Below are 18,547 nucleotides of genomic sequence, written 5' to 3' on the forward strand. Positions count from 1 at the left end.
TCCTGTTTAAACAGGCCCAAACAGGTCCAAACAGGTCTTATGAACGATGGTGCAATTTTGGCACATGCTTTAGGAATTTCCATGACGTAATATTCAGTAGACTTGAACGGTTTTATATGACGTTTGATTTGTACAGAGATTGGCCGTAACACTAATGTAACTTTTTGATAGTTATGTTAGACTTCCCGTGACAACACCGAGTATTGAACACGGGCTGGTTGAGTGAGGCACCACTCCACTAACCGCTAAGCCAATCTATGCGCAATGCAACCTCTTAAGAGTTCTGTTAGACTTGCACCGTGACAGCACTAACCGCTAAGCCAATCTATGCGCAATGCAACCTCTTAAGAGTTCTGTTAGACTTCCCGTGACAGCACCGAGTATTGAACACGGGCCGTTTGATTGAGGCACCACTTCACTAACCGCTAAGCCAATCTATGCGCAATGCTAATGCAACCTCTTAAGAGTTATGTTATGTTAGACTTCCCGTGACAGCACCGAGTATTGAACACGGGCCGTTTGATTGAGGCACCACTCCACTAACCGCTAAGCCAATCAATGCGCAATGCTAATGTAACCTCTTAAGAGTTATGTTAGACTTCCCGTGACAGCACCGAGAATTGAACACGGGCTGGTTGAGTGAGGCACCACTCCACTAACCGCTAAGCCAATCTATGCGCAATGCTAATCTCTTAAGAGTTATGTTAGACTTCCCGTGACAGCACCGAGAATTGAACACGGGCCGGTTGAGTGAGGCACCAATCCACTAACCGCTAAGCCAATCTATGCGCAATGCTAATGTAACCTTTTCAGAGTTATGTTAGACTTCCCGTGACAGCACCGAGTATTGAACACAGGCCGTTTGAGTGGGTAGGCACTTTAACAAGCAAATTTCTAATAAACCACGAGCCAATCGAAGTGCAACTATCTTTACGCGTTATGCAAGAAAGAGCACAGTTGATATCGGTTTTCAAGTCAGCGGCATGACGCGGCCTGGAATTGATCTCAAGAGCTATCAGCACTGGAGTCGAAGGCGATAACCACTCGGTCACTGAGCTGATATCCTTGATGTACTGGATGCAGAGATGTACGTGTAAGCCACAAATTCTACGCCGCATACTTGCGGCGTAGACTTTTTGTTTACGCCAACGCTTGCGGCCACATTTTTTTGGATAGTTTGCGCTTGAGGCTACACCGTAAAGTTTTCGCGCTTTTTTAGCGCATAGCGTCAACGCATACTTTTTAATGTGTTTTTTTCGCTACAACACGCCAATACCTTCCAGCGCTGCAGTTGAAAGAATGTTTTCAATGGGCAAAGACATATTGGAACCAAAACATAGCAAAATGTCAGATGAACACTTTCAGATGCTTGTGTTTCTTCGTGGAAATTCAAAATAAAACTTGTTTGTTTCGAGTGGTTTATACCGTGTGAGTGTTTGGCACCTAGCAAACAAAATGAGTTTACGCTAGTGTATGCGCTGACGCTGACAACTTTTTTTACAAGTTACGTTGACGCATACGGCGTATAGTTTTTCGAACGTTTGCGTTTACGCTGACGGCGTCAATATTTTTTGTATGCGCGTACATCACTGACTGGATGTGACTGGCTTTAAAATCAGAACTTGGCTTTTGACGTCGCCAAATGAACCGGGATTGATTACATTATATTCTTGAAAGGTTTTCGTTAAAAACCGCATCAATTTTGTAAGACTCGCGTTTGCACGGTTTTCAACTTAACCAGAGTGCAGATGTGACCCACTCTCCACTTCCCGTTTGTTGGCTGTGTTGCAAATGCCAACGAAGCATGTTTAACTGATTTATTGTCGAAGTTATCATTTATGGCAGTACGTTGCGTTTCCCAAAACAAGAAAAAACAATCGTAAATTAAACCACAATTTGAAAGAAAACAGATGACACGACCAATGGAAAATCTGCGGTTTTGCTGATTCCCTTCTACACAATAATACACCAAGTTGGTGAACAAAGCCTGATTTGGAAGGAGGTTGCTGTTGGCTTTCCTATTTCCAGCACGTTAAAAGTTAAAACTGACATGACAAATTTGGTTAAATTATGGGAGTTTTACTTACAGTAGGCCAGTATAAAAAATAGAGTTTGTTCAGACAAAACACAGTAAACAAAAAAGGGAATTAACGCGTGTCTACGTTCGACATTCGTTAAAAGAAAATTGAAGCAAGGAAGTACATTTTTCTTGCGTACAGTAAGTTAAAAGTCAACAAGAAATAAATAATAAAAGTCCAGTTTGCAAAATCAGCTTTTCCAGCGCCGCTTCGACGCCCATAACACAAAACAGATTACAAATCTTGCAAACCAAAACAGCAGTGATCAAGACACAGTAAAACAATGAGGTGAAAAAAGGAAACAATACGGCGAATACTCGACTTGAAAGCAAAAAAAAAACAAAAAAAACGTTATTTATAAAAAAAAAAAACAGTTTTGAAAATACAATAAATTGCAAACAGTAGTAACACAATATACTTTAAAATAGTCAAAAGCACCAAAAGAAAACACGTTCGCCATCTCCATTCAAACCTGAAACGAAAAATAATAATTTTAATAAAGTTGATTGAAAACATGAAGGATAAAATTCTAGCAAGGCTTATATTGATAATACGCGCTTATGTTGAACAGTCAAGATTAGACAAGATATAGCCTATCTGTCAGTTGCTAAGATGTTGCATGTTTTCCAAATGAGCGATGCATCCTAAGAAAAATAAGACTGCTGCTACGTAACTTTTAAGTTCAATTTTAAATTACAAGTTTACTTTAAGAAAAAATATAGCGGCATATGGTCATTTTTACATCGTCTCAACTATGCGTTTGCTAAATGGATAATGATTCCAAACAAATTCTTGGAAGTTTTATTGAATTTAGAGAAGCATTAATTTTTATCCGAATTAGCTTGTTTTTTATTAAATTAGCTTGTTTTTATTGTGTAAACTTATTTGAAAAAATCAACCAAATATAATACAAAGTGGATAAAGCTGCATGCATGCTTTAGCAGAAACAAACCTAATCTGGACCAACAGCTGCTCAAACATTTACCGCTTTCTAAAAATTAACGCAACACAATTGTACAGGTCACTTTTTCAAAATCTCTTTTCTCAAGTTCAAAATGCTGTTTTCGTGCAAAAAGTTAAGTATTACACAGCTACTTACACAATCACGCCTTTGACATCTCTCAATAAACTTCATGTTACCAGCAATTCAATGTTAGGCTGCAATTGAAATTAGATTGTGAAAACATGCAGTCATTGCAATGCTCAATGTTGAGCCATAATACAAGCGAGATCTTTTTCACTCCAAGACATATTGTGCAAAGTGAAATGTTGCATTTACGTGTACAGGTGTAGTGGTACAGCAGTGCCGAAATTAGAGTTGCAGAATTAATTTTTAAAGATGCTTAAATGCAATATCGGCAATAATAATTGTGTGTTACCCTTTCATCAATTACAACAATGTGATTGCATTCCCAATAATACGCAACAACCCAGACGATAAATTAGCAGTTTTTTTTAAGTTAAAAAAACGTTGATTTGCCGTCTGGTAACCCGTGCTGTTTCACGTCCATAAATGCCATCATGTCAAGCCAATATGATGTCATTTAATGTCAAATCAACACAAAAATTGCCACATACAGTCAGGGTTAATTAATTGGTCCACAAAAAACATTCCCAACCGCAAATCGGATCCGTTATTACACGTTGTATCAACATTGGTATGACATAGAATCAATGTCCATAACAGCCGATTTGCAAGTTAGTTTGCAATTCTCACACGCAAGACCAGACAGTTCAAAACCCATTCAAAATGGCAAGTTCAAATGCAAGCATGAGTAAAATATCTCAACTCACCGCGGTGACGTATTGTCTGTTCACGGTTGACTTGTTGCTGACGTTAGAATGTTCGCTGTGAGACGTAGAGACAGATGACGATTCACTTCCAGTTTCTAAACGAAAAAATACATTCATTGCTGAGTCATTAAATCTGAAGGCATTGCTGACTCATTAAACCTAAAGTTACTGCCCGATTTCAGAGGCAAACTTTGCAAGCGCATTGCTAGAACACAGTAATTTCTTTTGTATCTAATTCAGTCTCTTTAACGGTAATTTTGCATTGCAACATGATCAAATAATTAATGCTGGGATAACCGACTTACCACAGTCTTCGTTTAGGTTTTCAGCTATGGCGTGGAAATCACAGTAGGCCATGGGGGGGCCGGAAACGTTGTGGGATCTCATATCACCCTTTGGTGGCCAAGATGCTAAAGTTAAGGAAGATACAATCGATCCGGATGGATTGTTCCCTGATCCCACACTTGACGCAGAGGAGGATGTTGAGATGGTGGAATGCGGTCGCTTAGTTTGTTGATTGGCGTGGTCAAATGCTGAAACCGCTATCGACGAACGGCATCGGGAATGGACTAGTCGATCAGCAAGCGTGTGTGAGTCGCAAGCCTGACTGCCAGCGACGGCTCGATCCAAGATCCGATTTTCGTTAGAGAACGCTAAATCCAAATGTGGTTTGCTTCCGACACCCATGCTCGACATCTCCAGTTTTCGGTGATCTAGGAAATTAGTTGATAGGTTAGAAAAGAAATTGAACATTAGTAAGATAAGTTTAAAATAACAAACCTTTGTTTAAATAACTTTTATCTTGTCCCATAACATGATACGCGATCTTTTGGCAATGAAATTTTACAGAAATGAAAGTAACTACTTAACACAATAAAGAGAAAAAAAATGACAAAGCCTATTAAAACTCAGTGTATAACTGTATATGCAGTAACAACGTCCATCAATTGCGGCAGGCTTACCTTTATTTTTGAGAGCTTGCTTCCATAGCAAGCTTCTGATCTCTTCCACCCACGCTCTCTTCACAGCTCTGGTGGTGCTTTGCAAGACAAATCTGTCCTGCGTCGTCTGCGGGCGGCGCCTTCGAAACCAAACTTCAAACTTAAACCCGGAATCGCCGATGTTTTCCGTCATGCCGATCTCTGTCGTCTGCGAGAGGAAAGGATGTCACCAGTCATGTCGTCAAAACTTGTCGGTGATGACGTCATCAAAAATGACACACCGTTAATTCAAAACATAAAGTATGAAGCCCACAGTGTAAATATCACTCAGAGATTTTACTTGACTTTTGCGAATACCATGACCAAATTGTGAACGTCATTGTAAACAAGCCGGTGAGTTTTTCACAAAAGGTTTAAGTTAAACAGTTGGCGTCATGGGTGAACAAAACAACACTTACCTTATAACTCCCTTTGTATTGATAGACATCGTGGCCACCATGCACATGGACTGGTTTACTGAACAAGATTAAATCTTCGAAGAGAAATACTCGGCGTATGAGTTTCTTGCGACCCGAAAACATGACGAACTGTTCCTATAAGTATCGCGGTATATGAGTGTTGTTCTTGCCACAAAGTTCAAAATTGGTATCAATGACTGGAAGTTATGTCTTTCCGACTTAGATAAATCTTTAATTATTAAGATAACTTTTTATCTCTGAAATGTTAAATGTGACATACGTACATAATCTGATATACAGTAGTGAGCATGATGGTTAAAAAGTGAGACATGCTTTATAAAATGCAAAAAGATGACTTTACTTTCAAGTTCCATTTGATACGAGTCAAATGAAGGCAAAATGCCACAGTTCCAAATGGGATTACCTGACGTAACAAATTCCCCTGCTCTTTCAAGTTTACGTCGCAATCCTGGATGGAATCCATGGTCAAAAGATCATTGCCGTGCCGAAGCTGGAACTTCACCAGTTCCTCCGCATCTCGAAGACTTCGTTCATCGGAAGGCAGAGCTCGCTTGGACATGGCGTGCAACAGCAAAGCGTACTTTCCTAAAAGGTGATCTTCTTACTAAATTTTTATCCTCAAAGTGAAAAAAGAGAACACAGAAATACCCAAGAAAAACTTTTTCAAAATTTAGGGGAAGAAAAATTTTTGAAAACGCTGCTTTTTGATTTCTTAATCGTTTCTTACCCATCCTTTGCACAGGTTTAAGGAGATACGAAGCAAGGTCCATTTTGTCCTCCAGTGCAAGTTGTTTCGTTTTGAAATACTTATTGCCGTGTTCCTTCAATAATTTGTCTGACTGAGGCTTGTTTTTGCTATAGAGGGCGTACAAACCAAAGTTTTCTTTCTGCAAAAAAAAACAAACAATCATATTAATTAACCACCGGCATCTAATCAAAGCGCAATGTATTGTTTTCATTATTATCATTGCATATTTTACGCATTCTGTTGCAATTATGAAAGTAATCTATAAAAAAATATTCTTTTAAGGTTAAAAACGCTTTGCAAAAAAACGTTCATTTGCACGACATTTTAATTTTACAATCCTTTTGAATTCAAGCCATGAACTTTGTCTTGAGGTTAATACATGATCAAACAACTTTTTAATAAGCAACTTACGTGGGCTTGAAAAGTTTTTGCCACCAGGAGAGGGTTTCCATCGCATTTTTCCAAATCTCTAAGAAAATAGCCAGAATGGAATTCTGCTATCTTTTCTATGTTTCCGAAAATGACATTTCCTTTACAGCGCAATGCTTGAGGGATATCAAGCCTTTTCATCTCAGGAAAGTAATTCTGGAAATATAAAAACGTCCTTGTATAACGCTGGCCTAAGTTTTTTTCTAAAAAAAAAGAAATTTCCGTTTACCATCTCTAAATTACTGTACTTTACATTCTACAAAACATTTGGAGAAGCTGAGATTTAAAAAAACATGCTTTTATTCGCAATGTACCTCGATAACGTAGTTGAGCGAGCGAACGTATTCTCTCTCGGTTGAAATCAGTTCTTCAACAATCAAAGTAATTTTTCTGCAAATCAAAACTACATTTCAAACCAAGCTAGTAAACCATTTTACTAAGTTTTTAATGTCACCAAAATAGTGCTATGTGCAGAAGAAGTAAACAGACGTATTGATGATGGGCTAGACCTGACATATAAGAAATTCAAAATACAAATACTTGAAAAACTTTATATGTGGTAAAGCTAAAGAGAAAGTGTAAAGCTTTAGATAATTAAAACTTTAAAGTAAAAAATAAATCGTTTTAATTCAGACTGATGCAAATCTTTTCGTCTGACTTTATTGTTCATTGCAAAAGCAACGCAATTTCGATTTGTCGTAAATTTGAAACAAAAACGAAATGCCCATTAAATAGTAGCCAATTATTCAGGCTTATCAGACAAAAAGACTTCGTTTCAAATTAAACTTTTTTGCGAAGAATTTCAAGTTGACCAAAAACATTCCCTTCGAAATCCTATAAAACCATTTTCAGTGTTCTTCTAAAATTATCTTATCCTCTCTACGCCTAAAACTTTCTGCTGACCAGCATCATATTACGTAAACCAAGAAGCTTGTTCTAAGTAAAATCCAAGGAAATATTGGTTAGTGATTCTGTTTTGTAATATACACCACTTACGATTTTCCGGGAGTGTTTAATTCGTCTTGTAAAGGGACAGGAGATCCGATTGAAAGCGTCACGCCTGATTGCGAATGCACGTGACTAAGTGTTCTTACAATTTGATGGCTTGGCATGGTGGTGGATTTTTTTAGAATTTTTCGGGCAGGTTTTTGGTTTGATTTGGAAGAAAGGTTCAAGTCGCTCATTTCGGTAAAATTGCTTGAAGTTGAGGACAAAATCGTGTGCTGGCTAAGTTCATCAAATCCAGATGACTGGCTAGATCGGTTTGATATTGTTTCCACAAAACTTCCATCACTGCTCATAGAAAAGGTCCTGCTTTCGTTAGGACAGGAAATTTCGTTTGCGGAAGATGGATTCGTGTCTGGACTTGTACTTCTAGTAGATGATTTTCTCTCAGATTTATCTCGACTTCTTGCTTTTAATGAAGTGGGCCGCTTCTTGCTGCTGTTGGTCAGGATTCGATCTTTCACCTGAAGATGTTGCATCAAGGCTACTCAATAAAATACTCTCTTTATATAATACAATATCGTTTTTGCTTAAAACAAATGTTTTTAAGCATAAATCTAACGTTAACAATCCTGAAAAACAAGCAAACTAAGGAAGCGTCACAAAACAAGCATCACTAAAGGGAACTGATGAACTTTGAAGCTAAAAATAATCATGCAAGAAAGCTTCCATAATATATAGTTTCTTTCAAACTAAAGACTCAGCGCAACAATTTAAAAACTTGGGACATTCTCAGTGTGGCAAAATTTTTGTTGCTTTTACCTTGGCTATGAGATCTCTTCGTTTTGTGAAAAGTTGTTGCGTTTCCCGACACTTCTGTTGTGCAATCTCGCATTGTCTCATGCACTTGGTGTTGCCATGGCAACTAGCTAAATTCAAAATCTCAGCAAAGTTTTTCTGCAAAGTTAAATTATAAAAATTCGATTAAAAATGTATTTTTGAGTGAAACCATGGCCACCTGGCGATGCGGCCTGATTTGTCACATTTTGCAGATTTTGATTACAGCTACTGCTAGTGCTTGACTGACATTTTTTGAGATGTTTTTACTTTTTGCGGTTTCCTAATGACATAAAACTTTTTTGTTGCCTTGGGGAAGCAGTAGCAAATGAGAAAAAGTAAGTTGAAAAACGCAAAATCAGACTGTTATTGAAAATTAACAGTGTGACTAAAATCTTCGAAATCAAATTTTCTTTGTTTTTCAACATGTGAGAATGTTAAAGCCTATTGTGTCATCTGGGGAAAAGAATAAAGAAAGCGTAAAAATCTAATTTTTAGAAAAATTTATTTAAACGTTCGCCCAAAGTTAGAAAACGTGACAAATCAGGCCGTATCTTTAGGTGGCCATGGTGAAACTAATGAATTTAACCTAGAAACAGTAAATTCATAGCTCCCGTCGACCCATTTGCTTTTGACAAAGGTTTTCAATGCATTTGTTCGTTAAAGCATTCTTGGTAAACTGAAATTAATCAAAAAATAAGCGTCCTACAGGCTACAGATTGATACTTGATGGTTGAAGATTTCGAATAAGTGGACGAGGTAAGGAAGACAGTTTTTCCGATGGGAAAAATGGAGCTGTATTATGTTAACATGTGACATACCTCTTCTATTGGAGGATGCTTCATCATGTAATCATCAAAGCATTCCATAGCTTGTTGGCAAGCTTCTAAGGTCAAACATTCTTCCATGTTCAACATAGCAACGAACTTCATGCCGTCCAAAGCCCACGAATAAGCCTAAAGAATAAATCAAATCAGACACTCATCACTTGATTTTATAAGAACAGTTTTTAAAACTCGTACTTTTAACGCAGCGGAAGTATTTTTCAGTAAGTCAAGAAAAGATGCTAAGTGTCAAGCTGTGCTGCTGTGGTGAAGAATTTGACACAGAATAGCCCGTTTGCTACTGATGATAATAATTATACAGATCTGTCAGCAAGTGACAACACCTCACTTGCTGGAGGTCAAAAGAGGTTGCCCAATGCTTTTTAGCTTCAGTCAAACCATAAAATTACGAAATAGTCAATCAATCACAACTCAGCCAGTAAATTAGTTCTTTTTTGTCTGCAAACGTCGAATCAACATAAATGCGGGCTGACTTGCTTGCTGAAGCCAAGCTAGTTTTATCGTTCTGACGTGTTGTGATGTCCTTTGAAAGTAATAATACAAAAATGACGATCCGGCTATTTGTGCTTTACTGATCATTTGGAACTCACAAAGCGTTCGGTTGTTCAGAGCGCACCTGGGCTATATGACGTCATCACCAACCTGAAGTTGTTTTTTGTTTATCTATTATCGTCATATGATGTCACTCTCCAGCAGTAGACCATAACACGTCTTTTTCATCAAAGAAATTACTATTAAAATATCTGGGACAGGATATAGTCGTGCTTCTTCAGTAGTTTTCTAGCGTTTTTATTAGCATTTTGTCTGTTTTAGTCAAACAAAGCTGCATTTAGAAAGCAAAACATACGCAATTTTTCAATTACGCAGCTGATTGAGTGATAGTGATTGCGCTTATTGAAACGTCTGGTACAAAACAAGGCTTTTCGTTATAAAGTCACGTCTTGATGTTTGAGTAAATGGCAGATTGATAACACTGCACTTCAAAGAAGCAGTAAAATATCAAAAACACAATCTGTTTTCTTGGCGCTAAATTGAGCTATCTCACAATCCCAACTTAACCTTTTACCGAAGGACTTCTCTCGATTGGCTTGTGAGATAGACTTTTTAAGTGAAAGCAGTTTTTGTGTCTCCGTATGTTAGCATTAAATAGCCTAACTACGTCAATGCAGACAAAATAGCATAACGCGGTTTGTGAGAAGAAACAAACGTTTCCACTCGCTGCAGGCTAATACGAACGGACGCCAAGCTTATTTTGGTAATATGCAATTAACTGAGAACAGGTTCATAGACTTTGCAAAAGCCTGGTTTGTAAGAATGCTGAGATGTCTGGAGTGAAGAACAGAAACCTTAATAATATTGCATCATTTCGTAACATTGTTTGTGACATTTCAAAAGAAATGGCAACTCTTTCGGTATCGAAATACTAGTCAGAAGATGGAATTACAACACTAAATATCATTAAAAGGGCGCAGCAGCTAGCGCGCAAATACCTTGCTCCAGACAAATAAGTACATACAGTATATTGAAAAAAACCATAAATATACTAGAAATTTTATGAAAAACCGTAAAACTTAAATAAATTTTTGATTAGGTTACCACCATGCATATGAATATCTACAAGACATCCGGCAGGTAGTTAAAAGAAACAAAACAAACAAAACTGCAACATCGGATTGTATCACGGCTTAGGAAAATTAGTTTATCCATATTGCCAAAGTTTGACTTCACGTTTTGTAAATGCAACATTTGGGAAACAAAAAAACACAGAAAATGTACCAATTGTCACAAATATCTTACCTGGTCAATGAACCTGTACATTTGTGTGTTGACTTCAATTTCTTCTTTTTTACGCTCCATTTTCATAACCAATTCTTGGACTTGCTCTTCACTTATTTTTGCTCTTTGTATCAATTCTACTTCGCATAAATACCCAAGTCTGTTTAACTGATCGACTTCACTCAGCATACAGTCGCATTTCGCATAATCAGCCTGAAAATACAGACAACGTCAAGTTAATTTTAAATAATAATTTATTATGCTGTATTTAATTTACTTCTGTGGCCTGACTGATCGAATTTTAATCATGATTTAGCCGCTGCTTGCAGCTGAAAAGAAAACAGTTGTGCGACCTGTTTGCTGGTGGTCAAAGAGCACAAAACCTTCTACAACAGCAAATGGAGTGATTGAGAAAAATCAACGTGCATTTGAAAGGTATTGGCACAGTAGTTGTAGTGTGACTACGTTTGTTTTCAAGCTAAACAAGTCAATATCAAATAACAGTCAGATTTAATTTACTTTTCCGCTAAGCAAATTTTCACAGAGGATACACCGCTAGATGAGTGACCGCAATATCTCATCCAGAACGGAAATTACTTAGTTTTTAAGGAGATAAACATGGGTTTTTAACAGCCAGGATTCACGGCAAATTGTTATGACTCATCTTAGACGCCGAGTTTGAATAAGTCATTGCTTCCGTGGGCTAGATGTCTTTCTGATTCTGACTGGTCAAACAAATTTCTCGTTTTCTCATGACAATGTTGAAAATTAATTAGAAAATCAGCTGATTTCATCACAGAGGATAGATATCTTGTATTTCAATAAATGGTCACTAAGCAAAAGCATGATTAAAGTTACATTGTGCAGTGCAGCCAAGTTTTATCCTCAAATAAAAAAAAACTTCATCGTGGCTGGAGAGAACCCAAAGTGCCAAAGTACTTTCTTACAATCGGAAAATATAATAAATGAAATAAACTACGTATAAATTTACAATAGTTTTCTTTATAAAGATCACGTTGATGTCATAAAGAAAGCCGCTTGACAGTGAGGTTTACAAAAAGAGGATCTATCTGGGGGCTAGCAGGGGCTCCTTAACAATAGATGGAATTTGACTTGATAAAATTAAATTATCAAATGTCATTCCTTGCGCAATAAATGCTTTTCATGCTATTGTAAAGCAAGGATCACAATCCCATTCCGTTCGCGAGCACTAATTTAATCAAATAAATGCCTTTCCGTTCGAATAACAAACATAACATATCTGCAACGGTATTTCACGACGTTACAAGGTATAGCAGTGTTTTAAATCAGTTCGCGTTGTCAAGATGTAGAAAAAATTTCGACAAATAGCAACAATCAGATCAAAACGATTTCTTAAATTTTAACAAATACATTACATTTTCACGACTGACATAAAAACCTTGCTGCAAGAAAGGATGGATAGCAACTGAAAGAATGCTGTAAAATCTCATAACATGCTAACAACAGGGTCCTTCAAATGTTGTTGGTACAAAATAGCAACTGCTATAAAAACAATTTGCTATCAACAACCCAAATAGCAAATATTCATTTTTGCATTGATCAAACGTCTGCAAGCGTTAAGGGAACGAATTTTTTTGGCTAAGCACGCTTTTTCTGCTTGTGAGCGTTTGCAGACAACTGTGAAAACTATTTCGATTATTTTTTGACTCAATGGTTTTTTAATTCTGCAGCACCTAGTCCAAGATTGGAGCATTCAGAAATTGTATGAAAGTTAAATCACTCGATAGTTGTTTTTTTGCAAGTTATGACTGGTTTATGAAATTAGATTTCACATAAGCTTTCAAGGTGTAACTTTTGGTTCAGTCTACTGTGAATTTAAAGTGTTTTTCACTACGTATATTAATCCTCAAGATACTTCAATAGCAAACACCTGTAATGAATTTAACTAAGAAAGATAGCCTACATATTGAGCACTCATCCATTAGTTCTGACAAAACTGAACTTTTTTTTGATTTGGAAATAACTCATCAAAGTGCATTCATTGGCTTTACAAAATTATCCTTCTCTTCTCTGTCTGTGAGACTCAAAACTTTTCCTGATCATGCAAGCTCACAAGCTAGCTTGCTTTACTCCACTCTGACGCTGCCATCAAATTCGAAATGACCTGAACTCGCGAGATGCGAACTGCGAAGTGCGAGTGATCGCTTCAAGCATTCGAGAGCGAATAAAAAAAGGTTTGAGTGGGCGCCAAAGCGAACATCAAACACACACCGCAGAAAAACTCAGCTCCACACCACACAAGATTGCAAACCAGTATTTTTTATATTGATTCAACGTCTCATTTTATGGCTGGGACAGCACACTGGTTTGTTTCAGCCACTTTCTGTCAGCAACTGTTCAGAAATATATTGAATTGTTATGATTTCAAGCATAAACTTTACACAGGCAACGAGAGAAATGCAGTTTATTGTCACCTCAATAAACAGGTTGTTGAAACATCAAAAAAAGAGAAGGGAGGCATGGACTATATAACTTCGGTTTACAGGAAGGTTTAACTTCTTTGCAAACAAACTTGAATAAATAGCAACTGACAGAAGGAAAACATAAAATCACAGCAGATTCTAAAAACATCAAGTGGACTTGCCTTTTACGGCATACTTTTACTTAAAATTTCTATCCTGCTGCAATATAGCGGACGAATCAGTCTTTACATTGATTGAAATGCAAAAAGTATTTACAGATTCCATTACAGTGTAAATGCCAATATGTTGGGATGACGATAGCGGAACTTAATATTTAAAATGTGAACTTCTGTTTTACAATTAGCTCGCAAACTCGCTTGAAATCCAACTTGGGTCACGCATACTTTTTTCAGGCCAGTTCTGTCAATGCCACCAATCTGTAATTACTGTTCGGTCTAGTTTTGTCAACACTAAGAAACAAATTAAATGTCAGTTTCAACAAAAAGTCAACAAGCAATGTTTTTCTATGTTAAAATTGTTGAGCAAATTTTAGTTGTAGCTTGTAGGTGTGACCGTTTCAACACAGCCCAAAGCTAAATAAAAGCTCGTGCACGAAATAATCTATAAAATTTCCGCTTCAAAACTTGTTTGCCACAATGCTTTTTCCTATGTCAATCTTATAGAAATTAGAAACGGAAAGCAACAGAATCTATTTAAAAACTTAGGATTTAACTTTTCACAAGCAAACAAATTCTTTCAAGTCAAAAACAGCATAGAGACTACCACTAGCATTAAAATTGTCCAAAATGACTGAAGTTCCCAAAGCCAAGATCGAAGCCCAAAGTTCTCATTTGTAGGAACAGGTTACTGTTGGTACCAACGACAAAGTTTGACATTAATTTTGCATAACGTCGTCTTGCTGGAAATTAAAGCATACATGAAGCGAAATAACGTCAGGGAATCAGTCGCCTTCTCTCAGAAAAATTTGTACAAGCATTAATGCTCCGGTGCTAATGTAAGACTTGTAAGTCAAACAAGTCCTTCAGTGCAATCTCTTTGACATCGCATCAACGTAAGCCGAGGTTGAACACATGCAAGAAAAAACGACTCTGCAAATTTGAAAATAGCTGAACCTTCGGAAGAACCCAGTGATTGCCTACACCCAGGTCAACAATAATTTGTACATTTCAAGCAAGATTTTAAAATAAATTATTATAGGCTACTGTAATAGTCAGATTTGAAACAATTACACGACTTGTTTGAAGCAGAAAACGCCAGAACATATAAGTGGTGCTTGATATTAATTTTACAATTATAATAAATTAATCTAACCAATTATAAAAAAAAGTACGTTTATACTTATATATGATTTAGCTATAACAAAGACTAAGCTTGGTAATATTTGATTTATTAACACAGTGCAAAAATAATAACCCACTAAACATCCTTCTCAATATAAAGAAAAAAACAAAAACAAACAGAGAAATGACGATTGTATCAAATGTAAGTTATAGCATCACAATTAGAAACGCTACAAAGTTTCTTCTTTATTAATTACAACAACCAACTACAAGGGTTTGTAACAATGGAAAATACACTATCGCTTTAAAATTATTTTTTCATTGACATTACCACATCAGATTTGCGCAGTTCTCCATCATTACTTTCAATTAGCTGATCTGAAAGCTTAATTATTAAAATAACTTCAACATTTTGAAGTTTTTAATACTTTGTAGTTAATCTAAACAGAGTAACATCGTACAATCAGGTATTGTCAGTCACCCTAACATCAAGACTTTATTTATTTTTAATGCAAATAGATTTAATTAGAGTTTAACAGAGCCGGATTTGATTTTTCTGCTTTGACAAATTTGATCTAATTTAAACTCTACTTTTAATTGGTCTAGTCAAGCGTCGCAACAATAAATTCAACGGACATGATTTGTTCCATGTTCCTAAAACTTCGGGTGGTAAGTTCGTTTGTTTGCAGCAGCACAAACTGCGGCAGAAAAAGTAAACGCTTCAAAACGTTTCTGAATTCAACCTTACAAGAATGTAAGACTCAATCAAAGCAGACACAATGGAAAATCGTATTCACCAAAACAGCTGCAACAAAAAGCCACCAGCTGCGAGCGTTGAGATTCATGCAGTTCAATGGCATTGTCCGGCAAGACGAGATCATCTGCTTGAGTAGCTGTAAATCACCACTCAGTATAATCACAACTTAAAACCCAGATCAAAAAGTAGTTGTTTAGATGTTGTTTTACGGTGTTTGGCACAAACAGTCCATGAACTGACATAAAGTAATTTACTTTTTGCAAAACGTCTTCATTTGCAATCCCATCAACGACAAAAAACACTAACTCAATACAAAAGCTATAGCAGTATATTGCCTGGAACACTTTGTCCCTTAAAACGGCACCAATTACCACCTACTGGTACACGTATACATCTCAAACACAGCTTGAATACAAGAATTCGGATGCGTGTACGGTGTACTGCAATATAGCATACAAGCTGAAAATAAGATTATGGTTTCAAATTTCGTCATCCACAACTGCCATAAATATCAGTTACACACGACAGCTACTCTCATCATAATTGTGACGCAACCGAAGGAAATTGCACTGAATTGAACCGCGAATAGTCCTGCCTTTTGTTGAATGACATTGCATGAGCTAAAAACATAAGAAACTAACTCGGAGTGCAAGACTTCAATCAAAATTCACTCCACTGTGAAACTAATGGATGGGAACCTGACACACAAAGAGATTTTTATCTTGTCGATCAACATACAGACAGATCAAGGATTTGGACAGGTAGATGTTATGATTCTCTTAAATGTTTGCAAAACTTAGCAAAAGAACACATCTTCAAATTTGCTCATAGACAACAAACTGTTTAACTGCAATTGTACGTTGATCTCTGAACCAACAACAACTAACCCTTGTTTAGCTAGATTTCTACATCTTGTTTGAGCAGCTCCGCTATGTTTCGCTTAATGGTACGATATGACAAAGCACCTTTATTGAGATAATAGTAAAAACTGGAATGTGGAAATAGGAAAAGTCCATTACTAAGCCAAGTAAAGCCTTCAAAAAGATTGATGAAAGAAGTCCATTTGCTTTTAAACTAGGAAATCTATTTCAAGCTCCTGAACTGAGGCTCCAATTCCTAAAATTTTTCATTTACGATTTGCAAACAACTCTTCGCTCATCCAAGTAACAGCAAATAGCATAACGTTGATTTGAGATTACAAAATAGTAATTTAACGTAGAATATTGCGGAAATAGTTCACCAATCTCACTCAGATTGAACCACTGACACCTCCGTCCGAACTCGAGCAGGCAAGAAAGCAATCAGCAAACCACCAAATAAATTGGACAAAATTTGAACCAACAAGGGAACAGCTGATGCTCAATTAATGCGAAAAAGTGAAAAAATCGATAAATTTATACTTGATCGATTGCTGCCAAATGTTCACACAACAAGGGCCAACTGGATTTAGTTTCACCTGACTTGCTACATCCAGCAATGAATTGAAGAACAGGCTATTTCTGGGTACGAAGTTTACAAAACTATAAGGTTACTTTAAATCTCTCCAGGCCTAACAACAATACGTTGTTGCAAATTAACACAACATTGAAAGCAATCAGTTTTGTGCAGTTTGTTTTCGCTGTATTTTCTGTGCCATTCAAGCGAGTATACGTATTTCTTACAATGATTTTACACTCGCAAGATATGGAATCGATGAAAAAAAGGAACGAATTTACTGGCTGTTTTTGTGCAGAAGTAAATTTAATCTCGCTTTCCAACTCCAATCAACTACTTCCAGTTTTTTGTGTTATCAATAAACTGCTAACAAGGATGTCCATACTCTAATCTGCTACAAAAAACTCGCCATTGACGAATTAATTAACCTAATATCTACATTAAAACGTCAAATATTGGAACTTGTTTGAGGTTGATAGGTTTTAGAGATAAAATAGCATGTAACACAATTCTCTTCAATGCTAATGTTCTGTTAATTTCGTTTGCACTTCTTCCCAGACAGCGAACACAAGCTGCGCATCATAAAACCCACGCATATAATTACTTTCTCCCAAACAAACTACAAATCACTTTACTGAAGCTGTGCTAACTCAAACTATATGCTGAACCACGTAGGTAAAGTCCAAAGTAAGAATTATATCACTAATGATGAAAACAGAAACAAAATATATCGATGAAAACAATTTTCGTCGTTGATGGCAAGTGCAAAAAACGTCGGTTGAGTAAGAAAATTAAATCATTTCTTATTAAGTAAAGAGAAATTTAAGTGAAACCATGGCTCTTCAGGTGGCCATGGTGAAACTAAATCAAGATTTTTACAAGAAGCAAAACTATAGCAAGGTATTGTTTCAAATCCAACTGGTAAATCGTAGTTGTGTGGTTTAACAAATAAAAAAGCTAGATTTTTTTACTTTGAGACGGATCAAGTGTTTTGGTCAACCGCAACATGATATCTTGAGACTATATGCCCGGTGAACAATCTTGTTCATTTTTTGTACTTGAAAAGTTGTTTGCTGCCTTGGGCCATCATCGTGAAGTAAACAGCCGAATTTCTTCGGCATGTCGAATACTTGGAATTTTTGAGAGATTTTCTTTTACTTAAACTTGAATGTTTGATGCGGTTGATAGTTCGTGTCACGCATGACACGCCGTAGAACTTACATTTAAGAATTGACATTAGAAAACATGTTCTAAAAGTACACCGCTTCACGAATGCGTGTCAATGCAATTAACTTGCAGCCATGCAAGGGGAAAAATGTAATGCTATCTCGCTAAAACCTCGATTATTTATTTTAGCTGGCTGTTTCCAGTTTGTTTTTGAACAGAAAAACGTCGAAGTATTTTAACTAATTCATGAATGTTCAGCTAAACACGAAGGGAGCACAAGGTCATATTCATGCAAAACGTTTCTTTCAAATACATCTTTTAGAAAGAGGGTACACGAATTCATTTATTTGAACTTCTTTGTGCATATTTTAAAGTCTAAAATTAATAGTAGACACAACTTATAACTGTAAATGTTTGTCGAGCGACGTTGAAACCATGAAAAAACGGGAACTTACTGTAAACTGGCGGGTTCAACCTGTTCAATTGGAAGTAGAAGGTGTAATGAAACACCTGTGCCATTGCTTAATGTTTGATTTATTTCTACGTTTATTTCACAAAAGACAGTTCACGTC

General features: G+C 36.6%; 1 protein-coding gene across 2 annotated transcripts in view; it reads right to left on the minus strand.

Moving 5' to 3' along the window:
* Positions 1–1,803: 1,803 nt before the first annotated feature.
* The window catches only part of LOC145771739 (puratrophin-1-like), a 44,394-nt gene continuing 27,650 nt past the window's right edge, over positions 1,804–18,547 (minus strand). The window contains exons 10-23 of one of the 2 annotated variants that reach the window (XM_082583469.1): positions 10,894–11,085; positions 9,073–9,207; positions 8,237–8,371; positions 7,466–7,938; positions 6,784–6,859; positions 6,452–6,625; positions 6,020–6,179; positions 5,696–5,877; positions 5,272–5,406; positions 4,835–5,021; positions 4,178–4,585; positions 3,873–3,967; positions 3,178–3,236; positions 1,804–2,550 (exon numbers count right to left, since the gene is read on the minus strand). In XM_082583469.1, the coding sequence (XP_082439595.1) occupies positions 3,210–3,236; positions 3,873–3,967; positions 4,178–4,585; positions 4,835–5,021; positions 5,272–5,406; positions 5,696–5,877; positions 6,020–6,179; positions 6,452–6,625; positions 6,784–6,859; positions 7,466–7,938; positions 8,237–8,371; positions 9,073–9,207; positions 10,894–11,085 (2,379 nt within the window). In that variant the 3' untranslated portion in view covers positions 1,804–2,550; positions 3,178–3,209. The remainder of the gene's footprint in view (positions 2,551–3,177; positions 3,237–3,872; positions 3,968–4,177; positions 4,586–4,834; positions 5,022–5,271; positions 5,407–5,695; positions 5,878–6,019; positions 6,180–6,451; positions 6,626–6,783; positions 6,860–7,465; positions 7,939–8,236; positions 8,372–9,072; positions 9,208–10,893; positions 11,086–18,547) is intronic. The other variant, XM_082583470.1, reaches the window with a different exon arrangement.

The sequence above is a fragment of the Aplidium turbinatum genome, chromosome 6, assembly GCF_918807975.1.
Source record: "Aplidium turbinatum chromosome 6, kaAplTurb1.1, whole genome shotgun sequence".
In the NCBI taxonomy this organism is placed as follows: Eukaryota; Metazoa; Chordata; class Ascidiacea; order Aplousobranchia; family Polyclinidae; genus Aplidium; species Aplidium turbinatum.